Genomic DNA, 24,701 nt, shown 5'->3' on the forward strand with positions numbered 1-24,701 from the left:
TGTGGATCCAGAAGTCACTAATAGGGGAGCTTTGTTTATTTCTAATATACTGACATAATGCTATAAAGATTCCCATAAGTACTGCTTGAGCTACATCATCTCATAGATTTTAACATGTTGTGTTTTCACCTTCATTCAGTTCAAAATACTTTTTTCTGTCCCTGTCATTTTCTTCTTTGACTTGTGGATTATTTAAAAGTATATTATTTAATTTCCAAGTATTTGGGGATTTTTCCAGAGAACTTTCTGTTAGTGACATCTAATTTAGTACCACTGGGGTGAGAGAACCTACTTCGTATGATTTGAGTCTTTTTAATATTCTTGAGACTTGTTTTATGGCCCAGAATGGAGATTCTTTTGGTAAATATTCAATGTGTGCACTTTAAAATAATGTGTATTTTGCTGTGTTGAGTGGAGTATACTATAAATGTCAATTATGCAAGACTATTGATAGTGTTGTTCAGATATTTTATATCCTTAATGGGTTTCTCTCTATCGGTTTCTAAGTGAGCAATGTCAAATATCTTGACTATTTGAGTGTAATTGTAAATTTGTCTAGTTCTCATTAAAATAGCATTATTTTTGCTTTATGCATTTGAAACTCTGTTATTATTAATATGTGCATCTTCATTTTGACACCTTCATTTTATATAGGCCTACCTCTGCATTCAAAATTATATTTATTATTATTTTCCAAGATTTGAAAATACTTTTTAGCCTGGAAATTTTCTGCCATATTATTAAAATTTATATCTTTTCTGGATTTTCTCTTGTCAATTAAAAATAATATGTTTTCATTTAATCAGTAAAATAACTAATGTTTTTAGTTTATTGCAATTCTTGATAAATTTAATTCTTTTTTTTCTTTTCTTGAAGCTATCCCTTTGGTTTCTTGTTTTAATTTGAATGAATTTCTTCTTAACCATTTTTCACAGATGTAAACCTGGGATTTTGTTTTTAATCTCCATGGCTAGGTTAGGTACATGCCTCTGATTTTTGTCACTAATCACTTTTTTGATTTTCAAGTATACTGACTCATGCAATATTTTAGAAAAGTATTTGAGTGATATGGTTTTTGAATTTGGTGCTTCTGAATGTCATCATTTATCTTTGTCATTATAGTTTGCTGGATGTTGAATTGTAAGTTTAAAATTGGATCCACAGTTTATGCTGTATTATATTTTGACATCAAAAGATACTGAAAAAATCATTCTATAAATTCTGTCAGCATTCCAATTAAGTATTCAGTTCAGTTCAGTTGCTCAGTCATGTCCGACTCTTTGTGACCCCATGAATCGCAGCACGCCAGGCCTCCCTGTCCATCACCAACTCCCGGAGTTTACCCAAACTCATGTCCATCAAGTTGGTGATGCCATCCAGCCATCTCATCCTCTGTCATCCCCTTCTCCTCCTGCCCCCAATCCCTCCCAGCATCAGGGTCTTTTCCAATGAGTCAACTCTTTGCATGAGGTGGCCAAAGTATTAAGTATTAGGTAATAAGAATAAAGGAACTTCTTCTTATAATAGAGATAATTTATGTGAATTCAGACTTAAAGTAAGAGATGAAACACCTGAAATAAGAGACATATTAGATCAATTTTTGTCTTATATTCAGGACTATTTTCTAAATTCCTTTCAGAACTAACATTGAATGTTTTGTTTTGGCAAGCATATTTTAATTTCTTAGAATCCATTCTTGTTGTCTTATTTCTTTTTCTCAAGTCAAATTTTTTGATTTAGTTTAACTGGACTGCAAGGAGTTCCAACCAGTCCATTCTGAAGGAGCTCAGCCCTGGGATTTCTTTGGAAGGAATGATGCTAAAGCTGAAACTCCAGTACTTTGGCCACCTCATGCGAAGAGTTGACTCATTGGAAAAGACTGATGCTGGGAGGGATTAGGGGCAGGAGGAGAAGGGGATGACAGAGGATGAGATGGCTGGATGGCATCACTGACTCAATGGACATGAGTCTGAGTGAACTCCGGGAGTTGGTGATGGACAGGGAGGCTTGGCGAGCTGCGATTCATGGGGTTGCAAAGAGTCGGACACGACTGAGTGACTGAACTGAACTGAACTGAATTTTACAAATGGAATATTTCAAAATTTTCTCAACATATTAATTAGAAAAAAGTTATATACTATTCCCTATATTCTGCTCTGTTCTCTTCAATGTGATTTATTTTTTTTTTATTTCATTAGTATAACTTGCAGACAATAGTTACAAATTAGAAAATAAAACTGTTTTGAATTTTGTATATTGACAGAAATAGCTTTTGATGATGTTTAAGGCTGAAGATTATTTTAGCCAAGTATTTAAATAATAAGCTATTTTATGTAGCTTATTCAAAATTTTATTTTATGAAAATTTAAGGCAATATTAAGCATTATTGTGTTTTAAGTATGTAATCAATATAGTGTGAGTTCTTAAACATCAATTCAATATATGATAGAAGTGACTTACTGAAAGCAAAGGGCTGCTGCTGCTGCTAATTTTAATGAGGAGATAGCATTAACCAAGTATTTGACTAGAATAGACCTTACTCTTTACATTGCAATATTATTGGTGAGCTGGCCAATGTGAGGGCTTGAAATTTCAAGGCATGATTCGAAAAATCACTTGTAGCCTCAAGGACTTTATCTTGGCTCATAAAATAATAGTGGTGGAGTACTTGCTTTTTATGGATATTTTCACTGTGATTCATCTTTGAGAGCTGAATTCAGATGTTTGTTGACTATCTCATTATAAAAAAATCAGATAAGAGATTATTACGTGAATGTAGCTACAATTATAAATGAAGGCACAATGAAGGTAAAATCAGTGCTTTCAGAGAAAAGACTAACTTACTTCTGACAACTCTAGTAACTGCTCATAAAAGTGAGGCTGTGATTGTGTAAAGCTGTCTGCTAGCTAAAGACATTAAATTCAGGTCAAGTTCAGGAAATAGCTTTTCAGAGAGAGGAAAACTGAGGTTTCACTTGATTTAACCTTTTTTTTTTTTTTCTTCCCTAGAAACCGTTTATTCCGTCAACATTATTTCTATCCTGTGTTTAAGAGTCTGGGGGAGAACAGCGTAAGCCCACTCAGTGATTGTTCCTACCCGTCCAGTAGTCAGAGTGGCGGGGCCGCACACAGTCATTGCTGGCACTGAGGCTCGTCTGCAGTGGGGAGCTGCTGGGTGGGCACAGAGGACACTAACACTTTCAGACGCATCTGTGACCTCGGATGCAGTAGCAGTGAGCGGGGTGCTGCAACTCCCCATCGCAGCCTTTCCAGACCGTCTCTTCCGGGTCTCTGTGGAAGTCGAGGCCCGGCTGACCTCTACGGATTGTTGACAAATGATCCTTCCGCACATGCGCGGAACTTTCCGGGCCAGTCTGTTTCGTCAGACCCCCAAGCGGGCTCCCCATTGCCCTCTGGAGGTGCTGGCCATGTCCACATGGTGCAGAGGAGAGTCTCTGTCATCCAGGGCGAGATGGGCGAGTTCACACAAGAACCTCAGAGGCTGGTGGTCAGCCCTGGGATTGGTAGCCTCCTGAAGCCGTGGCTGTGGAAAGGCGGCCAGTAATAGGAGTGGCCTCGGTGGCAGCAGCAAACTTCAGCACAGCTCGCTGGCCAGTATCCCTGGAAGATGTGATACTGGCATCAGTCCATTTTAACAGTGGAGCTGTTTGAGGAAGCGTCTCCTGTTCTCCTCAGATTTCTGAGGTAGACGCCCTCACTTTTTATTTTGTAGATACTTGTTCCACTTGGAAATCAAGGTTGGTTGCCACCTCAGTAGGTTCCTGAGGACATTCTCTGTGAGATAATTTGAGGACATTCTCTTTCTTCATTTGCAGTATGTCAGGGGCTCAGGACATGGTGAAAATTACCCTTTGAGTTACCCCAGGAACTCAGACAAGATACGTGGACCGTTCTCTGAGTAGCATTGAAAAACCATCTCTTCTAACTTGTTAATCAGAGGGAAATTCAAAGATCCTTTTTTTTCTTTTTTTTCTACAGCTGACCCTTGAACAACACATGTTTGAACCTGTGTGGGTGTGCTTATATATGGATGTTTTTCAACAGTTAATACAGTACTACTACACTGTTGTAGCCATGTGTTCTGGGAAACAAACTACTCAGAAGGACAATGCAGATAGTGGAGTGCACTTTATTACACCGGCGGGCCCAAGGCAGAGTCTCCTCTTAGCCAAGGACCTGCACTAGTTTTTGTGAAAACCTTATACACCCTAAGTGTATGTGCACAAACCCATCTTTCCAAATTCCATGACATTCAAAGTTAACCCATGATTCATATGCTTTAAGCCTAGGTAGTTAACAGTGGGCAATTTTCAATAGGCCTGGGGTCATACCCCAATAAGCATAATATAATGTATGATTCTATTCGGTTACACAGATAATCAGGGTATTCTTTTAGGCTATGGAGAGCCCTGGGGCTCTTCCTTCTGGGGGTCTGGTTTTCCAGTTGGTTGTGTCGTTTCCATAGATACTGGGCATATAGCTCAAAGTCCACAGTCTGGCCCAAGATTAGCCTGTTCTGTTTCCTCCTTCAATACAATCTGCTGATGGGGAACTGTGGATACTAAGAATAGTGAAGACAGATGTGGGGAACAATGCGTATGGCGGGCTAATTGCAATTTAGATGCAGATTTTCCACTGAGGGCTGGGTTGGTGCCCCTAGCCCCTGAGTTGTTCAAGGGTCTACTGTTCATAGGAGAAGGAAATGGCAACCCACTCCAGTATTCTTGTCTGGAGAATTCCATGGACCGAGAAGCCTGGTAGGCTACAGTCCATGGGGTTGCAAAGAGTCGGACACGACTGAAGTGATCAGCACGCACATACTACTGTTCATATATAACTTTAACTACTAGTTGTGGTCAGTGTCTTAGACATAGTAGCTTTATAGTGGAAGGTTTCTTTGACAGTAAAATCATAGTGCTTATTTTAAAGGATTGGATTTAAATCTGAAAGTGAAAGTGAAGTTGCTCAGGCGTTTAAATCTGAGGACTGTCTTTATTTCTCAGTTTTCTCAACTATTAAATGGAAATATTACCTACCTCATAGACTTTTTATAAGAATTTGAAAAAGTAATACTATTAGGTACTGGGAACAGTGTGTGACACATAGTAAGTACTCAATAAATATTAGATATTGTTACTTATCTACTGCCTGTGAATATCGCTACCTTAAACCTTAGGATAACAGACAAGCTTTCTTGCAGCGAGGAATAAAACTACATTTGTGTCTCTAAACAAACAAAAAGAGGTATTGCTTTTAAGTATATTTTTCTTAGCAGCTTGCATATAGCAATAGCTGTTTTGAAGCCCATACTCAAGGTCTGTGCTTGTTTCAAAGAAAGCTCACCATGTGTTGGGAATTTGGCAGATGACTCAGTTCTGATTATTTTATGTACACTTTCTCTCGTTTTTCTTCTGAAATGCACAAGCAGCATAGCATCGTTTTCTCTCTTCTTCTCCATCTTCTCTTCCCCCGCTACTCCCCCTACCCTTCTTTCCCTTCAACACATGCACACAAGCATACACGTTAGTTTTCTCTTATTTATTTAGTTTTTAATCCCCAAGGGACTCACTGAACAGTCTGTGTGCAGCTGCTGTGTTTTCCACTTGTTAAATTGGCAGTTACCTACTGTGTAGAGTTGCTAGGAGAAGGTGAATAAGCATGATTGGAGCATCATCGGTGTACATCTGTTTTTCAGTAACAACCTGTGGAGCTCTGTGGTCTGTCTTCTGTATGGCTCTTATGTTATTTTTCTTATTGTTGTCATTAATATTTGTTGAATTTATCATTAGAGCCTTGTATATTTTTAACTCTTTAAATTCCAGATCAACTGAGAGACAAAAACCTTGGCATTTAAACCAGCCACTTTTTTCTCAGGGTGGTGCTGCAGATACTGGTTCCTACCATCTGTTTTCTTATTACATCCAGCCCTCCTTCCATTGGTAGAGAGGAATTCAGCTTCTTCTGGTGCGCTAAAAGTCATTCATGTTTCTGTTTTGAATAATAGATCTCAGAAACTGTAGGAATTCTGATGTGCTTCGGTGCATGGAACAGTAACAGATGAGCTGCTTTGGGGAGAGCTGGAACGCTCAGTCGGTCAGTAGTACAGTAGCAGGCTCACATGTGCCGATTGTTTCTGTGAGGTCAGAGGATCTGTTTATACTGCTGTCTGCTTGAAAGGGGGGTGGGTGATGTGGTGAACAGTGGATATGCCTGTCAAAGTCAATAGCAATTCTGGCAGAAGCTGCCATCAGCTCAGTAAATCTGCAATGTTTTGATAGATAAGAGATGCTACTGTATAACTGTTTAAGATTTGTAGTGGACTGAGGAATGCTTGTTCTAGCTGCTGAAACTGACTGTAAATGTATTGCCTTAGGAGTATCATCATGGGGTCTACTGCTACAGAAACTGAAGAACTGGAAAACACTACTTTTAAGTATCTCATTGGAGAACAGACTGAAAAAATGTGGCAACGCCTGAAAGGAATGTGAGTAAGCTCTTTGCTTGGTTCTGTGTTTTTATCCACCTCTCTGATAAAAAAAAATTTTTTTGAGTATTAACATGTTGAATTATTGGCACTTTCTGACTGTGGATTAGTGGCTCCTTTAGAAAGACTTTTTTTTTTTTTTTTTGATGTGTCAGTCTCAGCTAACAACTTGCTTGAAGGGTGAATAGTTTTTTGTGCAGGTATATTTTATGTAAAGTAAGGTAACTCCCTGAGAATTCACTTCATTGTTAGACTGCATGGCTTCTTTTATACATTCTGTATGTGTTACTTAGATACATGGCTTAGATATGCAGAAAAGTAATTAGAAAAGCTGCTTGCAGGGGTACTTGCGGAAATAAAATATCTCTCAGATAAATAGAGAGATTGCTATTAGCACTTATTTCTTTGTGGTTAGATTTTGAAGAAAAAGGACAGGATTAATATGATGATAGATCATTATATTCGACTGTGCTTATTCATTATGACTTAATAATACATTTTAAGGAGAAAAAGTTTATGTTGTAAAATTACTAGCAGCACACCAAACTTGTTTGAGAATTTTGGCTTAAATCAACCAACTCACTTCTGAGAGTACAGAATAGCTCATGGTATAAAGTAGACTTTTGTAAGATGGGTGAAGAAGTGTGCTTATGTCTGCTTGAAATGTAAGTACCAGAGTCAAACTTTAATTGCAGTGCTACTTACCTTGCTATTTAAACAGCATCTAGGCTTTTTTCCAAATGTATGTAAATTATTCCTGCTTAGTGTTCCAGTACAGTATGTTTATATGCTTTATTTTAATTATGTCATAATTGTAAAATCATATTTAATATGTGGATAAAAATATGAAATATGAATATTTACAGGCCATTGCAATTCCTTAGCATATTTGCAAACTTCAGATGAAAGTATATTTGCTTTTTTATAATAATAGCTGAAGGAATCCTATACTGTGAGATACAGAGGTTTTTCAGGATTCTTATTCCTAATGTTATATATACATATTGTTGTATAAAATGCAACATTTGAGTAAATTTAATGTTGCTGTCTTGATATATATGGGTTTTTTTTAAGAAAAAATACATCAAGATATGTTAGGTAAAAATTCTACTTTCCTCTATTTGGATGTATTTAATGATGTTTATATATTAGTGTTCACTGTATATTTTCTTACACTTGAAGTAATACATTGTGTTACAGTGCACTGGTATAAGAGCACCCTCACTAATAATGCAAACAACGTTTAACAGAGAATCACTTTTAAAAAGGAAGCCATCTTTACATCATTTGAATGAATTAGAGAAATATGTTTCCAAGACTCATTGAAGGTTTAGAAATCACAGAGTTTTTTTTTTTTTTTTGTAGCGGTGGTTCTCTAGTGAAACAAATAACCCTAAAAAGCAAACAACAGCTTACAAAATTAATCAGCATAGATGAAAATTAGACATTGGCATTGGCAGTCATCAGGTGATTTGCATCCTAACCTAATGAGTGGTTGAACATCTGTACTGGAAAAATTATATTTCATATTTCAACCTAGTTTAGATTTTCTTCCCTTTAGCAGGACAGGATGGTTTTGGTTTTTAGTTTGTTCTATTTTTCTGCAGTTATTTGAATGCATGAAGATGTATGGTAATGAGTTTATGCATATGTCTTTAAAAATTTTAAAAAGTGAATGTGTGTCTACCTAACATTTTAGGACAAAGTTATCCGACTTTCACTTTAACACTTGTTCTCAAAGATCAACTTCTCTTTTTTGTTTTCAGAAGAAAGTGATAGAATCATTTAGCAGTAGAGCTTCATGACTTGATATTCAACATGGATGTTGGATATTATTATATATGTACCTATATAAATTTTGAATTGTGTCTATGTGGAACCACTGAATGACCATATAGAACACTGAATGACCAAATTACTTACCAGTTTTTTTTTTTTTTAATTATTGCTAACCTGATGGAAATAACTGAATGCTTTTGCATCCCAAAGCAAGAGAGAATTTCATTTTGTTACTATTTTAACTTGTAGTTTGACTTAAGACATTTCCAGTATTCCAGGTTTAGAATTGTCAAAACAAAAAGCTCTACATCTAAAATCTGCATGACTAATGACAACCAAATTGTTTAATTATGGTCTTTTGTGTAGTCTGCATTCAAAGGCATGATGTGAGGGACTTCCTATTCCATTGCTGAGATTGTCTTGCCTATTTAAAATGTTATATTGACTCGAACAGAATTTTAGCTTATTGAAATGTCTGGTATTAGAATTCCAGTTTTAAGTATTGACAATTAAAATTATGTTACTTATGAATGCTATCAAATAATTTTACAATAATTTTCTTAGTTTGGCAAAAAAATACTCAATCCTTTGGATGTTTGTTTGGAAAGTAATTTTTTAAAAAAAATTTCCACTGCAAAATGCAAACTTTACAAATGCGTTTATTTTCTTCAACAGTATACTCTATCCTTAAGTGGGTTTACAATAAGTACATTTCTGAGGTTAAACAAAAATAGAGACAAAGGTTAAAGTAAAATAAAGTAATTCCAGTATACCTTAAAAATGGCAAACAAGAATCACTACAGGTAGATATTTACAGAAAGTATTTGATAAGTGTTTTTATATAACATTATATTTTAGAACACTTTTTTTTTTCCGTCCATAGAAGTAAGTTTTATGTTTTGTAGCACATGTGAAAATGTTGGTAAACTGAGTTAAAATTTCAATTCTTCTCTATCATTTTGTTGATTTCTTTCACTGAACTTTTAAATCTCCTCATACAATATGAATTGAAACAGCAAATTCAGTGATGTGCTAGGAAATCTCTTGTTCCTTTGTGGGAACAAAGGTGAAACAGTTTTCCTTTCCTGTTTCTGATGTAGACTTGTATGCTTTGTTCTATTCATTTTCTTTTTATAGTTGCGGCTCTTTTCTTCAGCTTTCTTCAATCCATCTTGTACTACGAATTTGTCACTCAGTATGACAATTTAGGTTCTACACAATGACTCACCATCTCTGATGGTAGAAATGTTAGCAAATGACTATGGCATCATGTTCTTCATAAACTACCTTTAAAACAATCATATACTTGTCCATTAATTACCAGCTGTTTAGGATTTGGAAAACACTTCCTAATTCTTTTGCCACCTTTACATCTGACGAAATTTCTGGTTCAGAAGTTTCCTGTGACCCTGGGACCTATATTATTACTTCTTACACACTGAGAACGGGTTTCTAACAGTTGTCTTTGCAAAGTTGTTGAATTTCTTATTTTCTATGCATAAAGTTGAAGATTTTATATTTTTTTCATTTATAGATAGTTTTTTCAATTTAAAAATAATCTTTTTGTGTGTCATGATAAAATCGCTGATAAATCCCAGTCTCTATTCTCATGTGGATGAGTATGTGACTCTTTTGATGGCTTAGCCAGGCAAATCAGTTAAGAAAATCAGTTCTTTAGTCATAAAACTAATTTGAAGAAAACCATCTCATGAAACTTATATTGGTGTGTAGATAAAATCTTAATTAATCTCCTTGCATAACATTATGTTGTACATAACATTATTTTATAGTTTTTCTAATGGACATTGTTGAGGTGAAATACCTTAGAGATTAAGAAATTGAACTCTGGAAACAGTCAATTTTCTAATGCTATCCATCATTTAACTGAGTGACCATGGAAAGATTCTTAGCTTTTCAAACTTCACTTATTTGTAAAATTGAATTATTTATTTATTCATTCATTGAGTCATTCAATAAATACCTACTGATTGTGTACTGTGTCAGGCACAGGCACTTACATTCTTGATGAGGAAACAAATGACAAAAAAGTAAATTACAGAAAAGTAAGCTAAAATGGAGTAAGAAATGACCTGAAGAAAATGCACCATGGCATGTGATCAAGAGTTACTTGGAGAAGATATTTTGGATAGTCAGGGATGACTTCTCTCACGAGGTGATCCTTCAGGTAAGATGGACAAAAATCGATATCTGTCCCATTAGATATTGGGACAAGAGAGAGGCTAATGAATGACACATATAATCTCTGCCCAAGTTCAGAATTAAGTGAGGGACAGATACAGGAGTCCATAGATGGAGATAGAAATGACAGTGAAAGTGAAAGTATGAAAGTGTTAGCTGCTTAGTTTTGTCTGACTCTGTGCGACTCCATGGACTGTAGCCCACCAGGCTCTTGTGTCCATGAGATTCTCCAGGCAAGAATACTGGAGTGGGTTGCCATTCCCTTCTCCAGGGGATCTTCCTGACCCAGGAATCGAACCCAAGTTTCTTGCATTGTAAGCGGATCATTTACTGTATGAGCTACCAGGAAAACCCTAGAAATGACAGCTTTATTGAAAAACTAAACTTTTAATGGAGGGTAGGGTTTTTGGTTTGTAGCAAAAGAAGCCAAAATGCTTCTGAATTCAACTTACTTCCCCAAACTGTAGACTTTCCCAAACGGAAACAAAATCACTTCTCCTAAATTTACCTTATGATCTTTAACATATGAGATATGCTTTCTTACAAGTAGAATATCCCTTCCACACCTCCTGAAAAGGACAGCTTAATATACCTAAGTCTAATTCCTTCTGCACAATTCACCAACCAAATGTTGCTTCTCTTTCTTTGTGAAAGAGTGTGAAAAGCAGCAAAGAGAGGTCTGGAAAGCTTTTCCAATAAAAGGTCTTTCCACCTAGAAGGAACTTTTAGTGTCTGGGAATCTAGATGTTGCCAGAATCAAGATAGTGAAAATTATAAAAAATGCATAACTGAAAATGAGAATAATATCTTTATCAGTTTTATAGTTGTTCAGTTCAGTTCAGTCGCTCAGTCATGTTCAACTCTTTGCAACCCCATGGACTGTAGCCTACCGGGCTCCTCTGTCTATGGGATTTTCCAGGCAATAGTACTGGAGTGGATTGCCATTTCCTTCTCCAGGGGACCTTCCCAACCCAGGGATTGAACCCGGGTCTCCCGCATTATAGACAGACGCTTTACCATCTGAGCCACCAGGGAAGTCCCTTTTATAGTTGTTGGGAAGATTAAACGCATTAATGCTTATAAACTGCTTAGCACAGTATCTAGAATTCAAGAAACCTTAAGTGTATCAACATTAGTACTAATGATATATGCAGAAGCAGAATACTATTTTTTAAGGTAATTTTCTTATCAGAATCAGTAGATAGAGCAGGATGGTCAAGATGAGAAAAGAAAGCTTTCTTTTAGCTCAGTGGATGTGGTCTCACGGAGAACGCCAGGTTACGCCAGGTTTCTCTTTACCAGAACAATTACTTTCCAGGATTTACATTTCTCTGGGACAAGAGCCTGTTATGTCAGAATAAAATGCTGAGGAAGAGAAGCAAACTGGTCTTGAGAGTTTCACTGATAGACAATTGCCTTGATGGATTCACTGTCTTTTGTTCAACATTTTGTAGTGGTCTTAGAATAGATTTTAGGTCTCCATAATCAGGTATGACCTAGGGCTAATCTGGTTTCCTGAGTCACTCCGGCTTGAAAACCACTCATTAGGTCTTTTCTTATCCCTGTCTAGGTCTGATTCTTAAGAGAGTTTATTTGCAAGTAATTATTGTCATGTCCCATGGTCATTCTTTTTGTTAATTCATCTTAGAATATACCAAACTACCATTATGTTATTAGATTTTGTCCTTTATTCTAACATATTTCAGTCAGCTAATCAAATTTAAATATTTGAGCAAGTCAGATTCCCATCCGAAAGGACTGTGCTATAAGCCATTTGGATTTGAAAGGAACTGTTCATTAGCATTATTAAACAGATGAGAGTGCTAAAGGCTTATGAGAATCCTGGTATTCCTCATACCTGATCTGAGAAATAACAATTTATTGTTAAGAAAGGTCATAAAAATGTTAACAAGTTGTAAGAGGCATATTTGTGAGACATTTTGACTCTTGGTTTCTCCTTTAAACTACAATTTCTTGAAGATGTTCAAAGAGATTATATTTTGTTTTATAATTTGTAAAATATTTAAAAACAAAATTTTATTAAATAGACCCCCAAAATGCTCAAAGCAAATAGTTTCTTGTGGGTAAAATTTTCATATTTATAGCTATTCAAAGAAAGTTCATAATGAGTCATGAAAAAGTAGTAAAATCTCTAAGTGCCATTGTCTACAGGGCAGCAAAACAGAAATCCGCCTTAATTAAACTCTACATAATCATGGAGCATTAGAAGGTTCTTGGAATTTTGTATATGAATCAGGTCCTTGATAAATTGGGAGAAAATCACAATAGACTCCTTATTAGAAAAGCAACAGTATGATGGCTTTAATTCATTTAAAATTGGACTTTCTAAGACTTGGTTAAAAATAAACTTCATTTGGAGCAAGCCAAGAAAAAACTACTTAAAAATCACCTTATAAGTGAATCATAGTAACAATCACACTTTATAATTCTTTTGTGCTTTATTCCTTCTAAAATATTTTTCTTTTGATCTATATAGTTCAGATTTACATGGTTCAAATTATCCTGTTTTTCTGATGAGAAGACTGAGCCTCAAAGACATTAAATAACCTGACTAACATTCCTCTATTAGTAGGAGGTGAACAAGCTACCTAGGTCCATACCTGTTTCATTTAATACTGACTTAGATAATTCCATTTAACATTTGAGACTCACTATAAAACCTGACATTTCAGGAGTTAAAAACTGCTCTCTTATTTTGATTTTTCCACAATCCTGCCATCTGTTTGCCTAATTCTGAATACTCAAAGATGAATACTAAGGGGAGTTATCACTTGGCATATGCTTTAGATGTTGGAAACTCCCCAGTTCTATTTCTCTCCTTTTCTAGGGTATGTACCACCATTATCCCTTTAATTAAATTATTTAAACAATGATCCTAGCTAGAATTTCAAAAGGAATTTGACCTTTCCTAAACTCTATTGCCCTTTTCGAGCTTGGACTCTTACAAAATTATTCTAATTTATTTGGCCTTTAGCAAGCCAAACAACAGAGAAAGATAACCGTGCACAGTAGAAACATCAGGAGGTCTGTCTCAGAAGATTTTTATTTACCAATGATAATAAAGCCAGGAGTTCTAATGATTAACACTAAATATTTTATTTTTGCTATGCTTTCTCTTCTTTCCGTATTATAAAGGATTTTAAGCACATGATACGGTTCTTTTTTAAAGTGACCATTTCTCCTTTGTTTATTTTAGAAAAATCACCTAAGTGGAGTTTATTCTTCTTTATTACCCATAGATAAAGGCATATAAGTATTTCCCTCATTGTTTCTTAGAGCGTATTTGGAAATGGTTACTAGGTGGGTTAAGGAGCTCTTTTGAAATCTAAAAATTCTCTAAATCTTTGGTACCTCCTGGTGGTTCCAATATGCAAAAGTATCTTTATTTGTGTGACCCTCTTGATATTTCATCCCCCAGCACATCTCTGCTTTAACATGTCAAGTTTTCCAAAGAGCTCTCTATTTTCCAGGAATTCTTTCATGCTGTTATTAACTATTACAATATGGTCTAGTTTGTTCATTACTTCCTGCATCCACTCTAGGATTATCCCTCCCATACTGACCCTGAGCTTGTGTATTGGCTGACTTGCTTTGGCCAATGGGATGTTAGCAAATGAGATACAAACAAAGGCTTGGGAAGGGCTTATGTTTTGGGGTTTACTCTGTCATGTTGCTCTTTGGAACTCTAGGAAGAAGCCTGGTTAAGCCTATCGGAGAATAAGCATGTGGCACAGATATGAGCCATTTCCAGCTGAGGCTCCTCTAGACCCAACAGACCATCAGCGATCAGATGTGTGACTGAGATCTTCCCAGATTATCCAGCTTCCTCAAAATCATGACAAAATAGTAAATGTTTATTGTTTTCAGCTACTAAGTTGCAAGATGGTTTGTCATACACATACATAGACCGCCCCACCCCAGTTGATGTATATAGGCATCAACTGATATACAACTAAAATCAAACTCTTAGCCTCTAATTTTTTTATATACTTCTCTGGCTTCTAGTTTTTTCCTGCTAACTTTTTCCTCTTTCATCATCTCCTATCATTCATTTCTTTTACCCAATCAAAAGTTGGGAAATATTTCAGAGATTATAAAAATAAAAATGGAAGTCCCTATTTTCAGAAAGTCATTCCAATAAAATTCTCTTCCATGCTATTTTCACCAGTAACAACATCCATGATACTCATACACACAGTATTTCTTCCAATACATAATCACTCAGTAGCCTGTGCATTCAAGTTGTATTGCTCTTAGATTTCTTTGAACAAATATAATTTTCCACCAAATAAAAGAGAAACATAGAATATGGCAGAGAAACTGAATAGTTTCATAAGAGAAGATGGTTCATATCCTGTTACCCTGGCAACAGGCACTGGGAACGCCAGGGCTCCCCACACATCCTGTTGCCCTGACAACAGGTCAGGCAGGGCATGGGAAGGCCCGGTTCCCACTCTTCTAGTCCTTTTCCTTGCAACCACAAAGAAAAAGGAGAAAGTGATTTTGCATTTTGTTCTTCCCTACCAGAATATTTCTTCTATTATCTGAATCATTCCATTATAAGATTATCTTTCCAGATGTAGGAGAGGGTAAGAAAATAGTGACCTGAATTTTTATATTCATAATCTCTGAAACATTTGCTAATTTTTGACTGAGCTAAAAATGATAGGAAAAAAAGGAGAGGAGGAAATAAAGCAGTAGAGGTAGTAAATTGTGGAAACCAGATCAGTAGTGTACGAATAATACAGCAGCCAAGAGCTGATTTGGAGTCTGGTCACTTAGCTACATTGGTTAGGCTTAGCTAATTTTTAATGAGTTCATCTGAGAAAGTCAAATCTGTGAAATGGTTGCTTATTTGGTTCCTGTATTTTGTGAACAGGCAGTGCATAGCCAAACACCATAAAATGACATTCTAAGTTTTTTTGCCCAGTTAGTTTTCAGTTCTGTACAACTTTTCCCCCTTTTTTTATTCTTATTCAACTTTTATTGTCTTTCATCACTTATCTTTTCTTATGATATAGAGTTGATAAGAAAGCAAGCTGATTGAATTCTTATTTTCCTTTCCTCTCTCTTTGTTACTTAAGCAATTGGTTTGATTATGTAAAAGAAATACACTTTATTTTGGGGTCTGAAAGTTATTTTGTCTTTATAATTTTTAGTTTTGTATAAACTAGTTGTCTGTTTAAAACTGACAAAAACATTTGTTGTTGTTGTTGAGTTACTAAGTCGTGTTTGACTCTTTTGCGACTCCATAGACTATAGCCCTCCAGGTTCCTCTGTCCATGAGATTTCCCAGACAAGAATACTGGAGTGAGTTGCCATATCCAGCTCGAAGGGATCTTCCCAACAAGGGGTCGAACCTGTGTCTCTTGCACAGGCAGGTGGATTTTTTACCACTGAGCTACCAGGGAAGCAAGCCCATGACAAATAACATCAGTTATGCTATTACTGCTGCTGCTGCTGCTAAGTTGCTTCAGTCGTGTCCAACTCTGTGCGACTCCATAGACAGCAGCCCACCAGGCTCCCCTATCCCTGGGATTCTCCAGGCAAGAACACTGGAGTGGGTTGCCATTTCTTTCTCCAATGCCTGAAAGTGAAAAGTGAGAGTGAAGTCACTCAGTCGTGTCTGACTCTTTGCAACCCCATGGACTACAGCCCACCAGGTTCCTCCATCCATTGGATTTTCCAGGTAAGAGTACTGGAGTGGGGTGCCATTGCCTTCTCCGGCAAGAGTACTAGTCTCCACCAATTTTCCCATGAATTAAAATCTTAGTTGATTCCTTTAATTTTAAAAGTAGAAAAACAGAATACCTAGAATTTCTAGGTAGAGTAGCAAGCTTAAATTTCTATAAAACAGAAATCTTTAACTTCTATAAACCAGAGTCTTACTGTTGAAGAGAAGCTAAATCTTTCACTCAAAAAATAGGAAAAGGGATTTGTGGAGAAAAGACTAAATTTAAATGGAGTGAAAAGGAACTATAGGCTGTAAAGAGGAGGTATCTTTGGGAGACTGTACCTAAGTTAAAGCTGGATTTCTGAAAGACCAGGTGAGAAAATTGAAGCCTAATCAGAATATCACTAAAATCCATGAAAAAACATTCAAGACTATGTGAGACTAGATAAGATGACCTGTCTAGGTACTCTAATTGTACTTCATGCATTATTACTGGGGGCTTCCCTTGTGGCTCAGAAGGATTTTCTGCCTTCCTGGTAACCCTTCCAACTTCCCAAGAGGTAACAAGAGGGGAGAGATAGTATCCATTTGGCATTTGTTTAGTATTGTATTCTCAGTACATTAGAATAGAAAATTACATAAAGTAAGAACTTAAAAAACTGTTTCATAATAACAAAACCAATAATTGGGCAATTTATAACAACTTCAGCTAGTAAAGCTGTATTGTTTCAGTTCAGTTCAGTCGCTCAGTCGTGTCTGACTCTTTGTGACCTCATCAACCGCAGCACGCCAGGCCTCCCTGTCCATCACCAACTCCGGGAGTCCATCCATACCTATGTCCGTTGAGTCAGTGATGCCATCCAACCATCTTATCCTCCCTTGTCCCTCCGAAGAGTCAGCTCTTCGCATCAGGTGGCCAAAGTATTGGAGTTGCAGCTTCAGAATCAGTCCTACCAATGAACATGTATGGATGTGAGAGTTGGACTATAAAGAAAGCTGAGTGCCAAAGAATTGATGCTTTTGAACTGTGGTGTTGGAGAAGACTTTTGAGAGTCCCTTGGACAGCAAGGATATCCAGCCAGTCCCTCCTAAAGGAGAGCAGTCCTGGGTGTTCATTGGTAGGACTGTATTGTTTAGCAGCAACATTAATTCAGGCTGGAAGGTCAAGAAGTTTTGATGGATTGGTAGAGATTATTGCAGATGAGATTACATGAAAACCAAAACCAAAAGATAAGCCTTATAATACAGTATTTAGAATCTCAGAGGGTGGTCATATTGTGGCTGTTCAGTCTCTCAGTAATGTCCGACTCTTTGCAACCTCATGGACTGCAGCAGGCCAGGCTTCCTTGTCCTTCACTGTCTCCCAGAGTTTGCTCAAGCTAAAGTCCCTTGAGTCAATGAAGCCCTCCAACAATCTTGTCCTCTGTTGTCCCCTTCTCCTCCTGATTTCAATCTTTCCCAGCATCAGGGTCTTTTCTAATAAATCGGCTCTTTGCATTAGGTGACCAAAGTATTGGAGCTTCAACTTCAGCTTCAATTCTTCCAATAAATATTCAGCACTGATTTCCTATAGGATTACTGGTTTAATCTCCTTGCAGTCCAAGGGACTTTCAAGAGTCTTCTCCAACACCACAGTTCAAAACGTCAGTTCTTTGATGCTCCACCTCTTACATCCATAGATGACTACTGGAAAAACCGTAGCTTTGACTATATGGACCTTTGTTGGCAACGTAATGTCTTTGCTTTTTAACATGCTGTCTAGGTTGATCATAGCTTGTCTTCCAAGGAGCAAGCATCTTTTAATTTCATGGCTGCAGTCACCATCTGCAGTGATTTTGGAGCCCCCCAAAATAAAGTCTGACACTGTTTCAAACCTCCCCATCTATTTGCCATGAAGTGATGGGACCGGATACCATGATCTTAGTCTTTTGAATATTGAGTTTTAAGCCAGCTTTTTTACTCTCCTCTTTCACTTTCATCAAGAGGCTCTTTAGTTAATCTTTGCTTTCTGCCATGAGGGTGGTGTCATCTTCATATCTGAGTTTATTGGTATTTCTCCTTACAATCTTGATTATAGCTTGTGCTTTATCCAGCCTGGTTTTTCATATGATGTACTCTGCATATAAGTTAAATAAGCAGGGTGACAATATACAGCCTTGACCTACTCCTTTCCCAATTTGGAACCAGTCCATTATTCCATATCCAGTTCTAATTATTGCTTCTTGACCTGCATACAGGTTTCTCAGGAGTCAAGTAAGGTAGTCTGGTATTCTCAAATCTTTAAGAATTTTCCACAGTTTGTAGTGATCCATGCAGTCAAAAAGGCTTTAATGTAGTCAATGAAGCAGAAGTAGATTTTCTTCTGATATTTCCTTGTTTTTTCTATGACCCAACAAATGTTGGCAATTTGATCTCTGCTTCCTCTGCTTTTTCTAAATCCAGCTTGAACATCTGGAAATTCTCGGTTCACGTACTCTTGAAGCCTAGGTTGAAGAATTTTGAGCATTACTTCGCTGGCGTGTGAAATGGGTGCCATTGTGTGGTAATTTGAACATTCTTTGGCATTGCCTTTCTTTGAAATTGGAATGAAAACTGACCTTTTCCAGTCATGTGGTCATTGCTGAATTTCCCAAATTTGCTGAATATTGAGTGCAGCACTTTAACCACTTCATCATTTAGGATTTGAAATAACCAGCTGGAATTCCATCACTTCCACTAGCTTTGTTCATAGTGATACTTCCTAAGGCTCACTTGACTTTGCACTCCAGGATGTCTGGCTCTAGGTGAGTGATTATACCATCATGGATATCTGCATCCTTAGGGCCTTTTTGTATAGTTCTTCTGTGTATTCTTGCCACCTCTTTTTCATATCTTCTGCTTCTGTTAGATCCATACTGTTTCTGCCCTTTATTGTGCCCATCTTTGCATGAAATGTTCCCTTGGTATCTCTAATTTTCTTGAAGAGGTCTCTAGTCTTTCCCATTCCATTGTTTCCCTCTGTTTCTTTGTGTTGATCACTTAGGAAGGCTTTCTTATCTCTCCTTGCTATTCTTTGAAACTCTGCATTCTGATGGATATATCTTTCCTTTTCTCCTTTTCCTTTCATTTCTCTTCTTTTCTCAACTATTGTAAGGCCTCCTCAAACAACTATTTTGCCTCTTTGCTCTTCTTTTTCTTGGGGATGATTTTGATCAGCACCTACTGTTCAATGTTGTGATCCTCTATCCATAGTTCTTCAGGCACTCTATCAGATCTAATCACTTGAATCTATTGTCACTTCCACTGTATAATCATAAGGGGTTTGATTTAGGTCACACCTGAATGGCCTAGTGGTTTTCCCTACTTTCTTCAGTTTAGATCTGAATTTGGCAATAAGGAGTTCATGATCTGAGCCACAGTCAGCTCCTGGTCTTGTTTTTGCTGACTGTATACTGCTTCTCCATCTTCCGCTGCAAATAATATAATCAATGTGATTTTGATATTGACCATCTGGGTGATGTCAATGTGTAGAATCGTCTCTTGTGTTGTTGGAAGAGAGTGTTTTCCACGACTAGTACGTTTTCTTGGTAAAACTCTGCTAGCCTCTGCCCTGCTTCATTTTGTACTCCAAGGCCAAATTTGCTTGTTACTCCAGTTATCTCTTGACTTCCTGCTTTTTCATTCCAGTCCTCTATGATGAAAAGGACATCTATTTTTGGTATTAGTTCTAGAAGATCTTGTAGGTCTTCACAGAACATTCAACTTCAGCTTCTTCTATATTAGTGGTTGGGGTATAGACTTGGATTAAATGATTTGCCTCGGAAACAATCAGGGATCATTTTGTCATTTTTGAGATTGCACTCAAGTACTGAATTTCGGACTTTTTTGTTGACTATGAGGGCTACTCCATTTTTCCTAAGGGATTCTTGCCCACAGTACTAGATATAATGGTCATCTGAATTAAATTCGCCCATTCCAGTCCATTTAGTTCACTTATTTCTAAATGTTGTTGTTCACTCTTGCCATGGTAATTAGACCACTTCTGAATTACCTTGATTCATGAACCTAACATTCCAGGTTCCTATGCAATATCATTCTTTATAACTTTAGACTTTACTTTCACCACCTGACCCAGCCACAACTGGGCATTGTTTCCACCTTGGCTCAGGCTCTTCATTCCTTCTTGAGCTATTTCTCTGGTCTTCTCCAATAGCATATTGGGCACCTGCCGACCTGGGGCATTCATCTTTCAGTGTCATATCTTTTTGCCTTTTTGTACTGTTTGTGGGAATCTCAAGGCAAGAATGCTGAAGTGGTTTGCCATTCCCTTCTCCAGTGGACCACATTTTGTTAGAACTCTCCACCATGACCCATCCATCTTGGGTGGCCCTACACAGCATGGCTCATAGTTTCATTGAGTTATGCAAGGCTGTAGTCCATATCGTCCAGTTTGGTTAGTTTTCCATGATTGTGGTTTTCATACTGTCGTCCCTTTGGTGGATGAGTATAAAATGCTTGTGCAAGCTTCCTGATGGGGGGCACTGCCTGTGGGGGAAACTGGGTCCTGCGTCTTGCTATGGTGGGCGGGTGATGCTCAGTAAATGTTTAATCCATTTTCTGCTGATGGGTGGGGCTGTGTTCACTCCCTGTAATTTGGCCTGAGGCCACACTATGGTCTTGTTTCCCTGGACTGTTAGAGTCAGTGCTCCTGATGCAGCAGCAGGCCACTGTAGACCCACGCTTCCTCCAGACCTCTGAAACAGACTCTTGTGCCCTTCAAAAGTCTGTTTCCCCAGTCCTATGGGAGTTCTGTAGTCAATTCCCATTAGCCTTCAAAATCAAATTTCTGCTAAGATGGTGGGTAGAAGGATGTGTGCTCATCTTCTGCAAGGACACCAAAATCGCAGCTAGCTGCAGAACAACCATCAACAGGTTATTAAAGATGATAGGAAAGGCAAAATTATGTTTGGACTCAAACTTCATACTCACCAGAGATGCTGGGAGGGCATAAACAAAAGCTTGTGCACCCTGGGACCCAGGGAAAGGAGTACTGACCCCCATAAGAGACTGAGCCAGATCTGCCTTTGAGTGTTTGGGTGTCTCCTGTAGAGGCAGGGTTGCAGTGGCCTGCCCCAGGGATAGGGGCTCTGGCTGCAGCAGACCTGGGAGGTGCAGCATGTGGCATAGTCCTTTTGGAGGAGGTTGCCATCAGCCCCACCATAAAGCTGACCCACAGACTGCAGATGACCCACAAATTGAAGAAATACCAAAGAAGTTCTCACACTGTTGTGAAAGTCCTAGGGCCCACAATAGATTTTCCAGTCCAGGGATCCAGCAAAGGGACTGAGATCCCCCAAGGAATTTGACTTTGAGGGCCAGTGAGATGGTCATGAGGGATAAAATAATGCAGTTAAAGTGCCCATAACCTGTGTCTGGCACAAAATAAGAATCTGCAGTTGTAAATCGCCTTTGTGGCACACCTATGTATGAGACAGTGGGTTTGTTTTTGCCCATTCCTCTGCCAAATATAGATTGAGATAAAAGTTGACCCTAAGAATTGTATGATGGGTAGAGGCAGAGCAGATTAAACATTGAGTGAGCTTCCTGCTCCAAAATTCTGATTTCCTAAGTTCTATACAACTCATATCCTTGGAAAACTCAAATTTCTGTTCGTTATGTAGTTGAACTGTTGGGATTGTACTGAGAATATCTTTCAGTAATTAGGGAATATTCTGAGTTGACATGGCCCTGTAGCCCAGAGAATTCTTGACGAGTGAAGACTACTGTGTATCCCATGAGAGTTAGTTTCCTGCCAGAATTTCCAAACTAATGAGTCAGACAAAAGGTGATAAGCTAACCGAATTTGGAGGAGATCAGCTTAAATACTTTATGTTGGCTTCTGGGCTGTAGCTGTTTGTCTGCTACTGAGTTGGAGAAGACAAACTAATCCTCTTTGCACAGTTCCTCAAAGAGAGACTTTGCAAAAGAAGTCTTAAAATGTCACAATTTGACTGAACAATTTTAACAGTGCTTGAGGTTTATTTTTACCAGACATTCAAGTCCAAGGTGTGTGACAAGGCTTCAACTAAAGTCATAATTTTCAAGCTGTCATTTAATATTTGTGTCCTCTGACTTCATGCTGTCATGTGAATCATATTTCAATTCAGGAGAAATATTTGCAAAATGTGTGTCAAAAGATGCCTCTGAGAGCAAACCCTTCTACCATGAATTAAAGAAAAATCTATACTTACTGAGTGAGAATGTTCCAAAATGAAATTCACAACCAAAATAGTAGTATACAGTTTAAAGAATTAAACTACAAGTGGCATTAGACCCCAAATGACCTTATTATATATACTTTCCCTCTGTTTTACCTAAGGTATTATAACATTTTTGATTTGTTACCAAAATGGTTTTCGTTTTCTAAATAAAAAAATGATTAAATAAAATGCTAAAAATTATTTTGTTTACCATTATTCTAATAGTTCTTTAATTTGTATCTATAATAAATTAGCATAACATCACATTCTCTTATTAGATAAGTTGGTTGATCCATTGATAGTTACAGGACACAGAAAATAAGAAATAACATGAAATTACTTTAGAGCACTTTGGAATTAGAAACAGCTTGCCAAGTAATCTTAGTTCACTAGAAAGAGGGAATGTTTAAGTTTAGAAAGAGGGAATTAAGAAAAAACTCTCCTTGATAAACTCAAATTGTTTTGTTAAGTATATGTCTTATGGGTATCAAAGTAAACACTAATTTACACAGTGTGAGTCAAACTATGGTGATCTTAGTCACCGATTAGAACTATCTTAAGAATGAGAGTAAGAAATAAAGTTGTAGCAGAAGTTCATCAGGACTATACTGACATTTGTAAAGATATTGAAGTACTTTGTAAAGTAGAACTAGTATTATTCAATTTGCCCAATTCAGATGACTTGTTAATAAAATTTAATCATTTGTTCATTCAATGACTATTCATCATTGGGCACACAGAGAGCTCCAGCATCATTCTAGGCACCAGGGATACAAGGATAAACCATACAGTCATGATCTGTACCTACATGGAATTAATTATATTTTGATGGTAAGGATGGCTGATAGAGAAGCAAACAAAAAACATGCAATGTAATTTTAATAAAAGCAAATAGAATAAAATGGCAGTGTATCTGGGAGGTTCAAATGTGGCAATTTCAGAAGAGTGCTCATGGAAGGGCTTCCATGACACTGACTTGTGAAGAGGGCCCTTAGTAAAGTGAGAAGTGAGCTATGCCAAGACCTGAAGTGATGGGGTCCTAGAGAGAGGGAACTGAGGGCATAGTCTCCATGACGGGGTGCATGTGGCATGCTGAGGAAAAACAGGACCAAGAGGATCTTGGATCACAGTGTGAGGAAAAGAGAGGAAGAATTGTGTGTGGAGAGAAAGGGAGATGCCAGATCATCTAAAACCCAACAGGTCATGATAATAAATTAGAATTTTATTCTGAGCCTGGTAGAGAGACTTTGGAGCTTTGAAGCAGTGGAGTAGAGTGTTTGACTTAGGTTTTAAGAAGACTTCTCTGGTCATTTTGTGGAAACTAACACTGAAGAGGGGGAAGGCAGGGAAGAACAAGATTAGAAATAGGAAATGTTAAGAGGTAATGGCAATTGTTCAGTTGGTAGCTTTGGTAACACTGGTACTTACAGAATTGGTAAGAAATATTCAGATTTAGGACATGTTTAAGTTTCAAGCTGGTAGGACTCACAGCAATTTGGATTGGGAATGTAAGGTTTGAAAAGAATGAGATATAATGCCTTATTTTGTATGTGTGCATGTGTATGTGATCCTGATCAACTGGGTCTGTGGTCCCTTGTCTGAAATCCTTGGACCAAAATGTGACCTGAATTTATAACTTTTCAGATTTTAAAATGGTAATAAGATGCCTGTTCCAAAAATTACTGAATATTCCCAGTGGAATCCAGGGTACCTGCCAATGAATACTTCTGCAACAAAACATGTAAATATTCACTTAATAAAGACAAAAATCATCTGCGATCAGTTCAGATTTTGCTGCCACATAAGTTCAGATCAGATCAGACTTTACTGCCAAATAAGAATGTCTGATTTTAGGATTTTTCATAGCTATGGATAAGGGGTTATTATTAACCTGTTACATTTCCCCAGATGAGGAAGTTGGTGGTGAAGACAAAAAGTTCTTTTGGAACCATAAATTTTCAGATGCCTATCAGACATTCAAATAGTCTTGCAAATAAATAGACAGCTGGGAAAATTAGAGGTCAGGGATGAAGATATAAATTTGGGAGACATCAGTATATGGATATAAAGTCATGGAGCTAAATGAGATCATCTGTGGAGTTAAAATTGGTATAAGTGAGAAGAGAATCAAAGATTGAGCCCTCAGGCACCCCAATAATTAAAGGTTGGGAAAGGAGACAGTAAAAAAGACACCAAGGAGTAGCCATTGTGCTGTGGCATCTTGGAAGCCAAGAGAAGACTTTTAAGAAAGTCAGTGTTTTGTCAAACATTGCTGAGGGGTCAC

At 37.4% G+C, this 24,701-nt stretch overlaps 1 protein-coding gene across 1 annotated transcript in view; it reads left to right on the top strand.

Moving 5' to 3' along the window:
- Positions 1-6,027: 6,027 nt before the first annotated feature.
- Positions 6,028-24,701, top strand: part of PDE1A (phosphodiesterase 1A, calmodulin-dependent) — a 397,000-nt gene continuing 378,326 nt past the window's right edge. The window contains exons 1-2 of the mRNA XM_010833841.1: positions 6,028-6,114; positions 6,395-6,505. Coding sequence (XP_010832143.1) covers positions 6,405-6,505 — 101 coding nt within the window. The 5' untranslated portion in view covers positions 6,028-6,114; positions 6,395-6,404. The remainder of the gene's footprint in view (positions 6,115-6,394; positions 6,506-24,701) is intronic.

Source organism: Bison bison, unplaced genomic scaffold, assembly GCF_000754665.1.
Source record: "Bison bison bison isolate TAMUID 2011002044 unplaced genomic scaffold, Bison_UMD1.0 scf7180017863946, whole genome shotgun sequence".
In the NCBI taxonomy this organism is placed as follows: domain Eukaryota; kingdom Metazoa; phylum Chordata; class Mammalia; order Artiodactyla; family Bovidae; genus Bison; species Bison bison.